The 13538-nt window shown below is 38.6% G+C and overlaps 3 protein-coding genes across 5 annotated transcripts in view; 1 reads left to right on the top strand and 2 right to left on the bottom strand.

Annotated features, from left to right (window-relative positions):
* The window catches only part of LOC127831843 (transcriptional activator protein Pur-beta-like), a 41327-nt gene extending 37777 nt beyond the window's left edge, over positions 1–3550 (bottom strand). For 2 of the 3 annotated variants that reach the window (XM_052356933.1, XM_052356925.1), the window contains exon 1: positions 3423–3528. In XM_052356933.1, coding sequence (XP_052212893.1) covers positions 3423–3513 — 91 coding nt within the window. In that variant the 5' untranslated portion in view covers positions 3514–3528. Of the gene's footprint in view, positions 1–1939; positions 2096–3422 lie in introns of all 3 variants that reach the window. The other variant, XM_052356938.1, reaches the window with a different exon arrangement.
* Positions 1–13538, bottom strand: part of LOC127831777 (uncharacterized) — a 216552-nt gene that overhangs the window by 34099 nt on the left and 168915 nt on the right. The gene's annotated exons all lie outside the window — the stretch shown is intronic.
* LOC127831767 (uncharacterized) lies at positions 3382–11429 on the top strand. Its single transcript, XM_052356813.1, has 6 exons — positions 3382–3454; positions 5229–5329; positions 6801–6945; positions 9213–9571; positions 10146–10443; positions 10757–11429. The coding sequence occupies exons 1-6, from the start codon at positions 3431–3433 to the stop codon at positions 10976–10978; spliced, it is 1149 nt and encodes a 382-aa protein (XP_052212773.1). The 5' UTR covers positions 3382–3430; the 3' UTR covers positions 10979–11429.

Raw genomic sequence — 13538 nt, 5'->3', positions numbered from 1 at the left:
AGATTGGGCATGAAATGCGACTACTACAGTGTTTACAAGTTTTTTCTTTTTTTTTTACCAAGTGACCTTGTTTTTGACATGGCAAGACCCAGTTTCGAACTTGACCGAGATTTTATTGGGACGAAGCTTCTGACCAAGTTTCATGAAGATCGGAAATAAATGTGGCCTCTAGAGTGTTTACGAGCAAATGTTAACGGACGGATGTACGACGGACAAAGACCGGTCACAAAAGCTCACCTGAGCAATCAGGTAAGCTAAAAAAACTGTTGCGTTATTGCTCTTGTGCATGGCCTTTACCTATTCAATAAATATACAACCAGGGCCCTCAGTCGCTACCCATAGCAGGGGGAATTTTCGCGGCGTTTCCCTTTTTGGGGGATTTTTACTTACTCTCTAATTATTACATTTGTTCATGTTTGCACTATATTCATTGCTTTTTTCATAATTAAGTATGTTTGACAAGATTAAATTAAAACAGAATTTACATATAATAATAGAGACACATCTATTTATTTAAAAAAAAAAAAAAAAATAGGGGGAATATTTGCCCCCAAAAGGGGAAAAAAGTATACTTTTCAGGGGGGGGGGAATGTGGCCGAATTTCGGCCGTGAATTTGATAGATTGAGGGCCCTGACAACTATGAAGTTTTTTGTTCCTATCTTATATAGTTTCCGATATATAGCTTTAAATAATTTTGTGACAGACGTTCAATTACATGTCTCTGATGAAGAGTGTCAGTCTAAAATGGGCACTGAAACTAAATATTTTCCCAAAGAAGACAGTGAAAAATATTTTAATGGATTTGTGAAATTCAGTAACATTTTTTTTAAATACCCCATTCAAACAGTCCGCAACATTAATTTTCACATTTTCAGGGGGGGGGCGTTCGCTTATATTCCAAATGGGTCATTACTGGTACTTTCCCACAAGTGAAAAGATAATTGGTGATACTATATTTGTAAATGTCTACAAACAAATAGATATACACATAAATTGTATTTGTTTGCCATGAGCCTCCGCCTCACAGTGACACCAACAGATATAAATAATTAAATTTCCATGTTCATTTATTTATTGGGCAACAATCATATTTCCTTTTGAACAAGATTAAAATCTCAAGGCTATAATCTATCTTTATATACTGCTAGTCGCCAACAATTAGCATTACAAGCAGGTGCGTGTCAGTGCTAGGAAATTAAGGAAGAAGTGTATAGGAGATAAAAAGTAATACATAATGTATTTGTGCATAATAAATGCACAAACTATGGCTTACTTTTCAACTAAATTTTTTGCTTTACAGATATGTTATAAGATGTTCAACATATATATTAATGCAAGTTAAGCTTTTCCAAAAGTTATAATTGTGTAACAAACTTAAATGCTGAGCTTTGAACTTGCACGAGTTAAAGTGTCAAAGGGAAAGAACTCCAATCATTTTGTTGTAATTAGCATTCCATTTTCCTTGAAGACATTTAACAGGTGGTACTGATTATCATAAAGATAGCTTGCACACTTGAGAAAGAGATCAATTTGTAAATGAGTTTGATACTTTTAATAGTCATTTATCCAAAATCGAAATAACCAATTGATCTATTCCAACTAGACTGTTCAATTAACTGGGTCAACAAAATGACTGCCATGTTGTTTTCGACTGTGCTTCCCTGCAACAAGCTTAATTGTAATGCTGTCACAATGAAAGCTACTCAGGTGTATTATTCGCGTTTCACAAACACATTCTTCCATTTTTTTGTCAAATGACACGAGACTTAAATTAATTTTAAGGAAAAATAATTTGCCCAATTAACCACCTAATTCACGCAATTGACACGAGACGAGTGCGGGGAAGATGCAATGTCAGTAGCATAGGAATATGTAAGCATTCAAACACAGACGTATCATTAAATGTAGAATAAAAAGACAATTAGAAGACAAACAAACCCTGGGGCTGCTGTTCGTCTCCACTCTCCCTGTCCGACATTTTCACGTCTTACAATCCAACTCACTGAAGCCTCCTTCTAACGCTTCATGAATTATTCATGAGGTCAAGGGGTCAAGAATTGAATACACACGCAACTTTCGGTTTAGCTGTATTAGCTGTGTGGAAAGAAAACAAAAATTCAAAGCAATGTAACTTTTTTTGTAGTTTACCAACACCTTATGGCATCTGTTCTGCGCCACATACAGAACTGTCCACAATGTTTTAATTATGTCAAACTTGACACTAGGAAATAGGCCATACTTTGAAACATTTGTTAAAAGGAATTTAAACGTTGTAACATATATGATCAGGTGGACTTAAACGTTAAATGTTCATTAACTGTGACGGATCTTGAACATACGGGAAAATAAGTCCATATTTTTTCTTTAACGTCCCGTTACATTAGTAAGGGCTTTGAGACGATAGGACCAGTAGTTTGTGGTTAAAGGGTCTTTATGAAGCCTTCATTGTTGTATTCTGACATTCGTTTGGAAAATGATAACTAATTTGTAAAAAATAATTTAAAACGTTACCAGTTATAACATTTTCATTTCTGTTTAGTATTGATGCAGATTAGAGAAGATCCAGTTTTGTTAATCAGTTTTTGTTGTACAGAACACTATTTGCACGTTAAGACCAATGCTAGGTCTCGGGTAGGCCTACTATCCATAGTAGCAAACAAACAGTTGTTTTGAAAAACAATCCTTTTAATTTGCTTGATTTAGGAATGGTAGAATTTTTTAATGTTAAAATACACCAATGTTATCAAGATTCCAATAAATAATGATATTGCATACCATTGCATAACGTATGCATATAGCTAATGCGTTCTGCATGTCTACAGATTAACTTGAGAACAAAACTGCGTTGCAAAAAAGAATATCAATAGTCCACCTTTCCCAGGGTCTTCCCAACAGCTAATGGGAGGTCGCGGGTTCGATCCCCACTGTGGGAGCGTTCTTTATGTCTCCCCAAAGACACAAAACACTGGTTCTATAAAGGCACAAGACCCATTAAATAGTCAAATTGCGTCGATGCACCAAAGCAGAGGAGCCCTGCAAATAATGGAAAGAAGAACAGGCACTCGGCATGAGCGGTTTTTTTTTTTTTGGGGGGGGGGGGGGGGAGTGGGTAGCAGCTGGGCCGGCACTGGGGGAGTGGGTAGCAGAGCTCTATGGGAGAGGGAAGCAGTTGGGGGAGGGATGGCAGCTGGGGTAATGGTAGCAGTTTGTAGAGGGGGTAGACGCTAAGGGATGTGGAAGCAGAGGGAGGGAGGGTAGCAGCTATTCCGAGTGCCTGTGCTTTAACTCTAAAAGCGTGTAACCTTGCCATTAATTTGTAGTCTGTAGAGTGCAGTTGATCGAATGGAATAGTATGAAAATGACGTCATTTAACATCCGCGCGCTATACAAACAAGTCTAAAAACATAGAAACGCTACTCACGATGGAAAATGAACGCAGTCTCTGCTCTGCAGGTAGTTGTTGGTCCGTTTGCAAGCCGGACAGTTCTTCTGTCTCTTTTGCGTGTTTTCATTTCTAAGAAACTTGTGATGTTATGACGTCATCATTACGTATTTATTTTTACGTAGATATTCATTTTCTAGTTTCATTTCCTTTATCCTACAGAACATTGGGGCGGTCCATAAAGTATTAACGCTTCAGGTGGGGGGGAGGGGCATACCCGTAGCCAGGGGGGGGGGGGGGTGCGTTGGGTGCGTTAGCACCCAGTGTTTTTTGACGAGTACAATAAATATTTGAACTATAAGATGCACCCAACTTTATTCGACGCAAAAAAGATTATTTATCTTTTCCCGGAATCCAGTGAGTCTTCGTATTTCAGCTTTACAATAATGCTGAATTTAATATGATATCGACATGAGAGAGTGAACATTTTATATTATTATTAACGGAATGTTATGCCAGCTTCCGAAAATGACGGAAATCAAAAGACAGGATTTTACTTTTTATTTTCAAATTGTCTAAGGGAGGACCTCTAACCCCCCCCCCCCCCCCGGTTTGCAGGAGGGGGACACCCTCTCCCCAACCTACCGCTTCGCCACTTCGTTGCTCAATAACAATCGTTGATGGGAAAATTCACACTCCCCTTTTCAAAACTCTGGCTACGGGCCTGAGGGGGTGTAAGCAAGTGTGACAGTTTGTGACATGGAGAGGTGGGTCAGGCCATGTGTGATGTCACACATTTATTTAAAAAATATTTCTAATTTATTATGTAGTATTCTTAGTATTTGTCTTTGTTCAACAGTTCCAAGAAAAATGTGTAAGACCATTTTACGTCATTTTTAGTAGACAGTCATCGCGAGTTTAGCCTAGTCATGAAATGCGAACTCTTTTGTAAGACCAGCTATATGATCACATTCGGTGTTGTCTAAGTTTTCACGAAACAAGTTTAAATATATAAAGTATAAACTGAAAGATGCGAGTTGACCTTGAAGTTTATACTGTATGGCCGCTGAACGTTTCATTTTCCAAACTCAACTCTATAATTATTGAAGATTGAGTTATAAACTAGCTGTACTTCCTCCCATAATCTTGTTATGCCTCCGGATCGAATGATCGGGGTATATTGTTTTTGGCCTGTCTGTCATTGTATGTGTCTTTCATTCTGTCATTATTTCCCAAAACTTTAACCTTGGTCATAACTTTTGCGATATTGAAGATAGCAACTTGATATGTTGCATGTATGTGTATCTCATGGAGCTGCACATTTTGAGTGGTGAAAGGTCAAGGTCATCTTTCAAGGTCAAATATGTGGCTTCAAAGCGGCGCAGTAGAGGGAATTGGGTTTCTGACAAACACATGTCTTGTTTTCAAATGAATCAAAGTATATTTTTGGCGTTATTCACATTTATACTATATGCGGGTCGATCAGGCATATAGATCGAATTCGTTCACGACGACCTCTAAGTTCAAAGGTGGAGGGCGGGGTTTTACCAGATAAAAAATAAGGCTTACAAAATAAGAGCATAATTAAGTTTTGAGACATTTGATTTTAATTGATAATTATGCAGCATTTATTTACATCTGACATCACGAGGCTTTTCCTTACTTTCGTATTAGCAACGACAATTAACTCATGATTTAGGCAATCGCGATGATTTCTCAAGCAATGCTTCAACTGGCGTCCCCAACAAGTATTCACCACGTCTTCGCGGGAAGTCGGCATTTTCAACGTGGCGTGACGCATCGGATGTAAAGAATGTAGACAGCTTCCGAGACATTATATTTCAGATCAGCCCAAATTACATAACATGCGCTTACAAGAAAATCTTCGAGACTGCGGCTTACAAATCGTTACTTCAGACAGAGGACGAAAACGACACGTTAAGCTCGTAAGCAATTCTAGTATACGTGTTAAATTCATGCTTCAGTTTGATCCAAATGAAACTAATATAGGTAAAACGTATTAAGCTCTCAACATTTAACCTCTGTAAAGGTCTCATTAATATTGCAATTCTACCCTCTAGTTTTCAACGTCTTGAAGTATTATTATAAAGCACCCACCGTCTCTCAGCTAAAAAGGCATGTCAATGAGCACATCTAAAAACCAGTAAATACCGGTATTTAGTCATAACCACATGTGTATAGCTTGTGGCTATCACAATTATTGGTAAAACATTAGTTCGAATGAAAAATAATCAAATATTAACGAAAAATCTAATTCTCTGAAAAAAATCACAATCAAATATATATGGTCATAACAAAATATCTAAGCATGTTTTATATATTTGTTTTTCATGTATGTTGGGACAATTCAAAGTACTAGGGGCATTTGTTATAAAATTAAGGTTATATACAAAACATACTGCTGACAATATCAACACTTATACACCCCTTCAAAACAGTTACATTTTGTTAATAATATGTTGTGCATCATGCTTTAATCACGCATAATGCTTTCGTCTTGTTGAAATATTAGCGTTTTTCCTTGTGTGAAGTTGTAACGTGAAATTATAAGTCCACAATAGTCAATTAACATGTTTCTAAATAGATAGTTAAGTTACTAGTATGGTCATCGAGTGATTATATGCAGGGAGAGAACTGCCGTAGAAAGGATTGCATGTATATGCCCCACACAAGTTGTGTTTGCGGGTCATTGAACAAATCCACGACCTCGGAATTATAGTCGAGCTCACTACCAAATCATCTGTCGGGCCCGCTATGGAAACATGCAATTGTAATATGTCAACATTAACGTGGAGTTAACATTTAGCAATATGCAGTTGCAATGAAGCAATGTTCAGTGTTCAGTAGGCAACATGAATGGACTGGCGAGCATTGCCATTCAAACAAAACTGATTGATCATTACGTCTGTAAGGTCATCCTTATGCAGCATTTCATAGTGAGTTTAAAAGTTACAAAACGACCACAACACTTTGAAATGACAGTTGGTGTTATTTAAATAAAAAGTCTAGCCTTAATTGTCGTATACGCCTAGTATTTGTCCAGTCACGCGTGTTCTAAGAAACCGGAACCCTCACAGTGTACTTCATACCGACAATCTTTGAAATCATAAACCCGAACAATGGTCCTAGTCTTCGCAACGTTTGAAACACTGACGTTTGAAACGATTGTTAAACATCAGTGGGTATTAAAATAATGATTAAGATTCGTCATTTTGTAATCTAACTTTTGAGAGTCACAAATACATCCATTTTATAAATCAACAACATGAAAATACGGCACAAACATGTCTAGTTTCTGGTTAATATTTTGATACGATTCACACAAAAAGACAAGAGTACTCAATGTCTTGTTCATGTCTGAAGAACAAATATTTTAGCAATTTTACTTATTTTCAGGGACAGAGATATTGCCGCAAAAGCAGTGGACGCGGAGACATTTAAAGTTCTGTCACGTTCGCCGCTTGTCCATGTGGACAAGAGTAACTCGTGCATTTACACTAGTGCGTCGGCGTTAGTACTTCAACGGAGCGCGAGCCAGAATGTACGTAACGGCCTTATGCGTATTACTTTCGAATCTTATTATTGGAATTGATTTTAAGATGTATGTAAATTTTTATAATTTTTCATTTGATATAGTCAAGCACACATATGGTTTATTTTACTTGTACTATCATTTGCAAGACGTTTCCACATTTTTAAAGAATACATATGTTTATGTCGTTAAATGACTAATTTAAGCCGGAATCAAAAGTTAAAGGCTTATTTAACCGCCTTCGAGTCCGTTTTCTGAATAGAACCAGTTCTTTGTGTATTTGAAGGAGTCCTAAAAAACGCTGCCACCACGGGGTTCGAATCCGTGAGCACCCGGTCAGTAGGCGGATTCCATATCCACGAAGTACTGGTCAATTATAGCTTTCCCACGACTTTTTGTGTCGTGGGAATGGTTAAGTAACTTGTGAAACGTCTTTGTAAGTCGTAGCGGCGGCGTATCTAACTTTCGGAAACGATTTGGTTACTTGTGCGAAATATATTACTAACGCCTGGGAACGATTTAATAAACTTGTGATATAAATTGGACGGGTTTGGGCTTTTAAATGATTTTCAAACTCCGTGTATTCTGATTGGTTAATTATGTCGTTTCCATGAGTTAAATATCGAATTCCATAGAAATACTACGTCGTCCTTACGAGCCAGCTTTGAAGTCCCCAAAATTAATATACATGTATGTCGTTCCCACGAGTAGCTTTATAACGCCCGCGAGATGGCTTTGTTTTTAACACGAATAACTAACGAATAACGCCTTTAAAAGTCGTGGTTACGAGTTACTGAAATGTGGAAACGACACAAAGACAAACATGCACATGCCTATGGTGTACTACGGAATCCGGATAGTGTCATCTATAATTTCCAACTTCTTTCATCAAGGGCGACACTAGACACACGAAGCGATACTTTTTCTTGACAGTCGCGGCGACGCACGATATTTTTCTTGACAGTGGCGGCGTCGCTCTATATTTTTATTCGCAGTCGCGGCGACGCACGATGTATTTAACACGATATATCGCCTTGAATAGGTAGCCCAAAAGGCGATATATCGTGTTAAATATATCGTGCGTCGCCGCGACTGTCGCGAAAACTATCGTGCGTCGCCGCGACTGTCGCGAAAAATATCGTGCGTCGCCGCGACGACGCACGATATTTTATTTAACAAATATCGCGCATATTATCCGAATCTCTTGTATCGCGGTCTAATTTCAGACCGCGACACAAGACACACGAAGCGACATTCGATATTTTTCTTGACAGTCGCGGCGACGCACGATATTTGTACTGTGCAAATATCGCTGTAATAATATCGCGCAAAATATCGTGTATTGATTCGTGTGTCTAGTGTCGCCCTTTGAACGCGACGCTAGACACACGATGCGATACTCGATATTTTTCTTGACAGTCGCGGCGACGCACGATATTTTTTTTACAGTCGCGGCGACGCACGATATTTTTCTTGACAGTCGCGTCGACGCACGATACTTTTCTTGACAGTCGCGTCGACGCAAGATTTATAAAACAACACGATATATCGCCTTTTGGGCTACCTACACAAGGGCGATATATCGTGTTAAAAATATCGTGCGTCGCAGCGACTGTCAAGAAAAATATCGTGCGTCGCCGCGACTGTCAAGACAAATATCGTGCGTCACAGCGACTGTCGCGGAAAATATTGTGTATCGCTTTGTGTGTCTAGTTTCGCCCTTGATGAAAGAAGTGCGAGATTGAAGATGGCACTATCCGGATTCCGTAGTGTACCAACGTAATCTTTGAATCAATGTATACTTGAATATCCTTTAATTTAATAATCAATTTTACGTTGGAATGCATGCAATCATACAATGACTTTTGCATGAATATATACACAGGTAGTTATGTATACGTGTCTGATGAAATTGCCGAAATAGACATGTATAATACTTAGCTCATATGGGCAGTTTGACCGTCATGGTTTTAGGCAATTATACTGTTTGTTAAACATACTGAGACGCGTTCTGAGAAAACTAGGCTTAATGCATGTGCGTAAAGTGTTGTCCCAGATTAGCCTGTTCAGTCCGCATAGGCTATTCAGGGACAACATATTCGCGTTTATGTCATTTTTAGTTTAAATAAAGTCTCTTCTTATAAAAAAAAGCCAATTAAGGCGGAAAGTGTCATCCCTGATTAGCCTGTGCGGACTGCACATGCTAATCTGGGACGACACTTTACGCACATGCATTATGCCCAGGTTTCTCAGAACACGACTCATACTATTTTCAGGACGAACTGTGTGCTTGGGACGTCTGCGAGAGAGCGCACTCAGCAAGCGCATACACGCACCACCGCGTGGATCATGCCGGTTTCGATGGGTTGTTCGGACGAACCAGTCGCTTTGCTAACTTTGGCGCAGCATCGCCCAACGTGAAGAACTTCTCATACTCGCTACGGCGGATCCCGTCCAAGGATCGGCTTGGGTCGTCAAAGAAACGCCTCGATCGAAGCAAAACCAGCAGTCAGGGATCAGCGGAACCTAACAAGCGTGACCCAGGGGTCACAACCCCCATGGCGTGCACTACTAAAACGGCCGTTCAGCGCTTCAGACATTTTAGGCGTTCCTGCAGTTATATGGACCAATATAGGTTATTATTGTTCATGCTATTTTATGTCACAATTAATGTTTGGTGTTCTTTTTCTGGTTTTCTTAATAATACATGGTTAATTATTATATGTTTGCATCAAGCATGCGAAAAGAAAGTTACAATTACATATTCCTGCTTAAAAGTGCTGGACGTAGATTAGATAAATGTGCATCCAATAATTAATCACAAATGTTAAAAGACTGCAAACCTGAAATGGTTATTTTCATTGTCTTTATTTTAAAATATTTTATCTTAAAATTTGTTTTGATAACGGTTACCGGTATAGAGATGCGTTCTCATGACACATAGTGCAAGAATAACATACGATTTTCGTGACTACCAGTACTTTGTCACGTGATGAATATATCACGTGATTACTGAACTCGTAAATATTTACAATTTGATCCCCAGTCGGAGCGTTTAAACGTGTGTTTACACGACTATTACTCGAGATATGATGTCAGAAACTTGAAAATGGCTACGGCATTAGCCGCTCGTTTGCATACTTGTTCAATAATTACTGATCCTTTGCAACAAATAATCTTAGTTCGGTTTCGATGTGCGTTTTCTTCAGGGAGGAGTATACCTACAAGCGACTACTCGAGTCTGCTGACAAGCATCCTCTTCCCAACGACGCCGTGCTATTGAGCGCATGCGGGAGCCCAAATTGTTCCGGGCTGGTAACGTCATCGCATTACGAGCACCGCTGGTACCCAAAACAGAGTGTTAAGCCACCCGCAAAAGTGTTTGAGAGCGCGACAACCACGAGCGTCAATTACGCGGCACCTCTGCCGAAGCGTACTCCAGTATTGAAGAAACGACCAGCGCCAATGATATCAACGAAAGCGCTAGCCTCAACGCGATATGTCATGGTAAATAGTTGTGTTTGCATAGCATATTTGCATTGAACCTATAAAGAAAAATTCCTGGTTGCAAACTCGATCGAACCAGCTCAAAGGCAGACATTCTACCACGTCGCTATACAATTTAGTTAATTAAGCAAGACAGTTTGTGTGCTCCTTATAATTCACACTTCTACACGTTTTTACATTGGACGATTGCAGTCATGGGCGAGATCGAAATTTAGTTCGCCATCATAAAACGTGTTGTTTTTATTAAATGAAATGACGTCAGTTACAAATTCGATTCTCATCTTTAATTTCATTAACATTGATTTTTTTCCAGCAACAAGTAACGCGGGTCATGGATGAAGTGTTTGGCTGCCTGAAAACATCGACCGATGTGCCAGTAAGTCCTGGAATGTATCGGATTGGGCTATTCGCCACCTCCCTTCAAGTGCACAGTTACAACCCGACAAAGTCGGTCCGACCGGTCGCTCGGTCTAAACAGCCTAGCGAAGGAACACTTCAGAACTCTGAACCAATGCAGTTCAATAGAAATAACTAATGCACAGCTTAGCTAAACACAAGCGGCTCGGCGCTCAGTATTAAGAACTCGTTCCATACCATCCCCATATAGACCATGCGTGCGACTTGAAGTTAAAAAGCAGCGTCAATAATAGAGTCCTTTTCACAGATTTGACGACGGTTTGGAAAACGGGTCGGATGCAAACTCTTAAATATAATTAGACCGTCAATGCAACTTGTGGAAAATACAGAAAGCAAATATTTGTTACTTTCTAAGATTTTAAAACGCACGATGTGTGTTCATAGAATGAAACAAGTAACTTGCAATGAAGACCATACGAACATGTTATATTCTTCAGTTTGACTTCGTACTAGTTTATTTATGTTAACATACAATTACACACAACAAGACAGACTTTGGTATTGTTCTTTTAATTGGAATTGAATTTTGTTGCCATATTATTTTCCGTTATAAAAAGTGTTTGTGAATAGTTATGTCTAGCAAAATATTTGTTGTTATAAGCGGAGGAATGGTTGTATGCTACTTAACCCATTTATGCCTAGCGTCTAGAAAAAAAGGCCTTGGCAAACAGCGAAGACCCAGATGAGACGCCGCATGATGCGGCGTCTCATCAGTGTCTGCGTTGTTTGCTTAAAGGAATTTCTGTAAGAAATATTCTTAATATAGAAATAAATATACTAGACAACCCTAATTTTGGAAATAAATTGATCCAATTTGGAAGGATGGGATAGTCCACTAGGCATAAATGTGTTAAATGGCAGTGTACAGTGACACATGTGAGACCTGTCTAAGCGAGCGGATCATGGCTGTCTTGGAAGCGCGGTGGTTGGTACACATGTTCTCGCCTCGGCGACCCGAGTTCGATTGTTACTCTCGGCACATAGTTATTAATTACTCTGGATTTATATTACAGCAAGAGACCAACTTAAAATTAATTTAAAAAGATGTGCGGCGAATATATTGATTTTTTGTTGTTAATAGGTATAAAAAAATCGCGGATGTTTTTTATTTGCGCAACACTTTGCTACAATACACCCACATCAATTTCGGGTGTTGTTCGAGTTTGGGTGAATTATTACTCGCGTTCTTCGAATAAACCTGTTTTAGTGGTTTGTCGTTCACATACATTTAATACAAATTAATATTTTCGTTAATAATGGCGAGCGTGTTCAATATTCCACTTTGATCAGAAATAGTACATATAATTTTATTGTTTAAAAATACTATAGCCATGTTTGCACCATGATTATTGCATACGCCAAATATCTTCTCTCGTGATATTCTGGCTTAACTATAACAGGGACCTATACAAACAAATATACAAGGTATCCAACTCAAAATCACCCGAAAACGGGGTGCATCGCTTTGAACAGCCATAACTTCATCAATTGTGCAGCGATTTTCACGATATTGGTCTTATTCAACGCAGAAATCAATTTGCTTTCTAGAAATGTATTTATCTTGTTATATTTCTACAAATGCTGGGTCTAATTAAAAAACATAACACGATACACAACTCGCGTAGCCTACTTGACACCGATCAGACAGAATTTAATGAATGAGATCTTCAATTGTAAAGATACACCTTCGCATTGGACCAATGAAATCACTCGTGTGTTTAAAATGTCTGTCGGTTAGTTGAAATGCATGTAAACAAATGTTTCAAACGGCGCTGGACAGTTAGTTTTGATGCATAATGCAACGGCAAGCACGGTAAGAATGTTTTTTCAGACGTTTTATTGAATTATGGTATCGCGGTCCGTGAACTTTGCAGGAAAAATGCCCTTTACTCCGTGAATATTTCATTAATTTAACCTGTCTGGTCGATGTTAAATAGGTCTTTCGAGTTGTGTATCGTGTTATTTCTTAAAAGTTGACCCAGCATTTGTAAAAATATTGCAAGACAATTACATGTCCAGAGAGGAAATTCATTTCTGCGTTGAATAAGACCGATATCGTAAAAATCGCTACACAATTGGTGAAGTTATGGCTGTTCAAAGCGTTGCACCCCGTTTTCGGATGATTTTGAGTTGGATACCCTGATATATATATATTTGATATTGAAATATTTTTTCAATAAAAGTTGGTTTTTCGTTATAATATGATTATTATCAATCAAAATGATAATTTCACTAATTAATATCATAGCCACACGCTAACCACCTGTGCTTAATATAATGTGACAAATCTAAAGGGGCAAACAGAAAATCTATCAATTTCGAGATTTGAGTTTTAAAACTGTTGTTTCCGCTGAGTCTTTATATAAGAGATAGAAAATATTCCCACTAAATACTCAGTTGGCGTCGTTGCAAAACGCAATTATGCATTCCTATAATTTTCAAAATGGCCCATGCAGAATGTTCAATCGATTAACAGCTTTGTGCGACCCAACGTCAGGTCTACCCAAACAAACACACGAACGTTTGGAAATTGTGACCGAGACTGTGAAAACAGTTTCAGCCATCCGATCATTCGACCCTCGCGAATTCGAGCCATTCGAAATAACTTAATATAAATATATAGCAATAAAAATAAGAGCTTCGAGGAGAGTTCGAGCCAACCGGAAATTCGAGCCAAG

Source organism: Dreissena polymorpha, chromosome 1, assembly GCF_020536995.1.
Source record: "Dreissena polymorpha isolate Duluth1 chromosome 1, UMN_Dpol_1.0, whole genome shotgun sequence".
NCBI classification, from domain to species: domain Eukaryota; kingdom Metazoa; phylum Mollusca; class Bivalvia; order Myida; family Dreissenidae; genus Dreissena; species Dreissena polymorpha.
This window is presented reverse-complemented; position numbering and strand designations above follow the sequence as displayed.

Excerpts from the sequence above, each read along its gene's own strand:
- LOC127831767 (XM_052356813.1), top strand. The coding sequence starts at position 3,431 with ATGAACGCAGTCTCTGCTCTGCAG. Across the intron at positions 3,455-5,228 it reads ACGCAGTCTCTGCTCTGCAG|ATCAGCCCAAATTACATAAC; the intron begins GTAGTTGTTGGT and ends ATTATATTTCAG. Across the intron at positions 6,946-9,212 it reads AACGGAGCGCGAGCCAGAAT|GACGAACTGTGTGCTTGGGA; the intron begins GTACGTAACGGC and ends TACTATTTTCAG.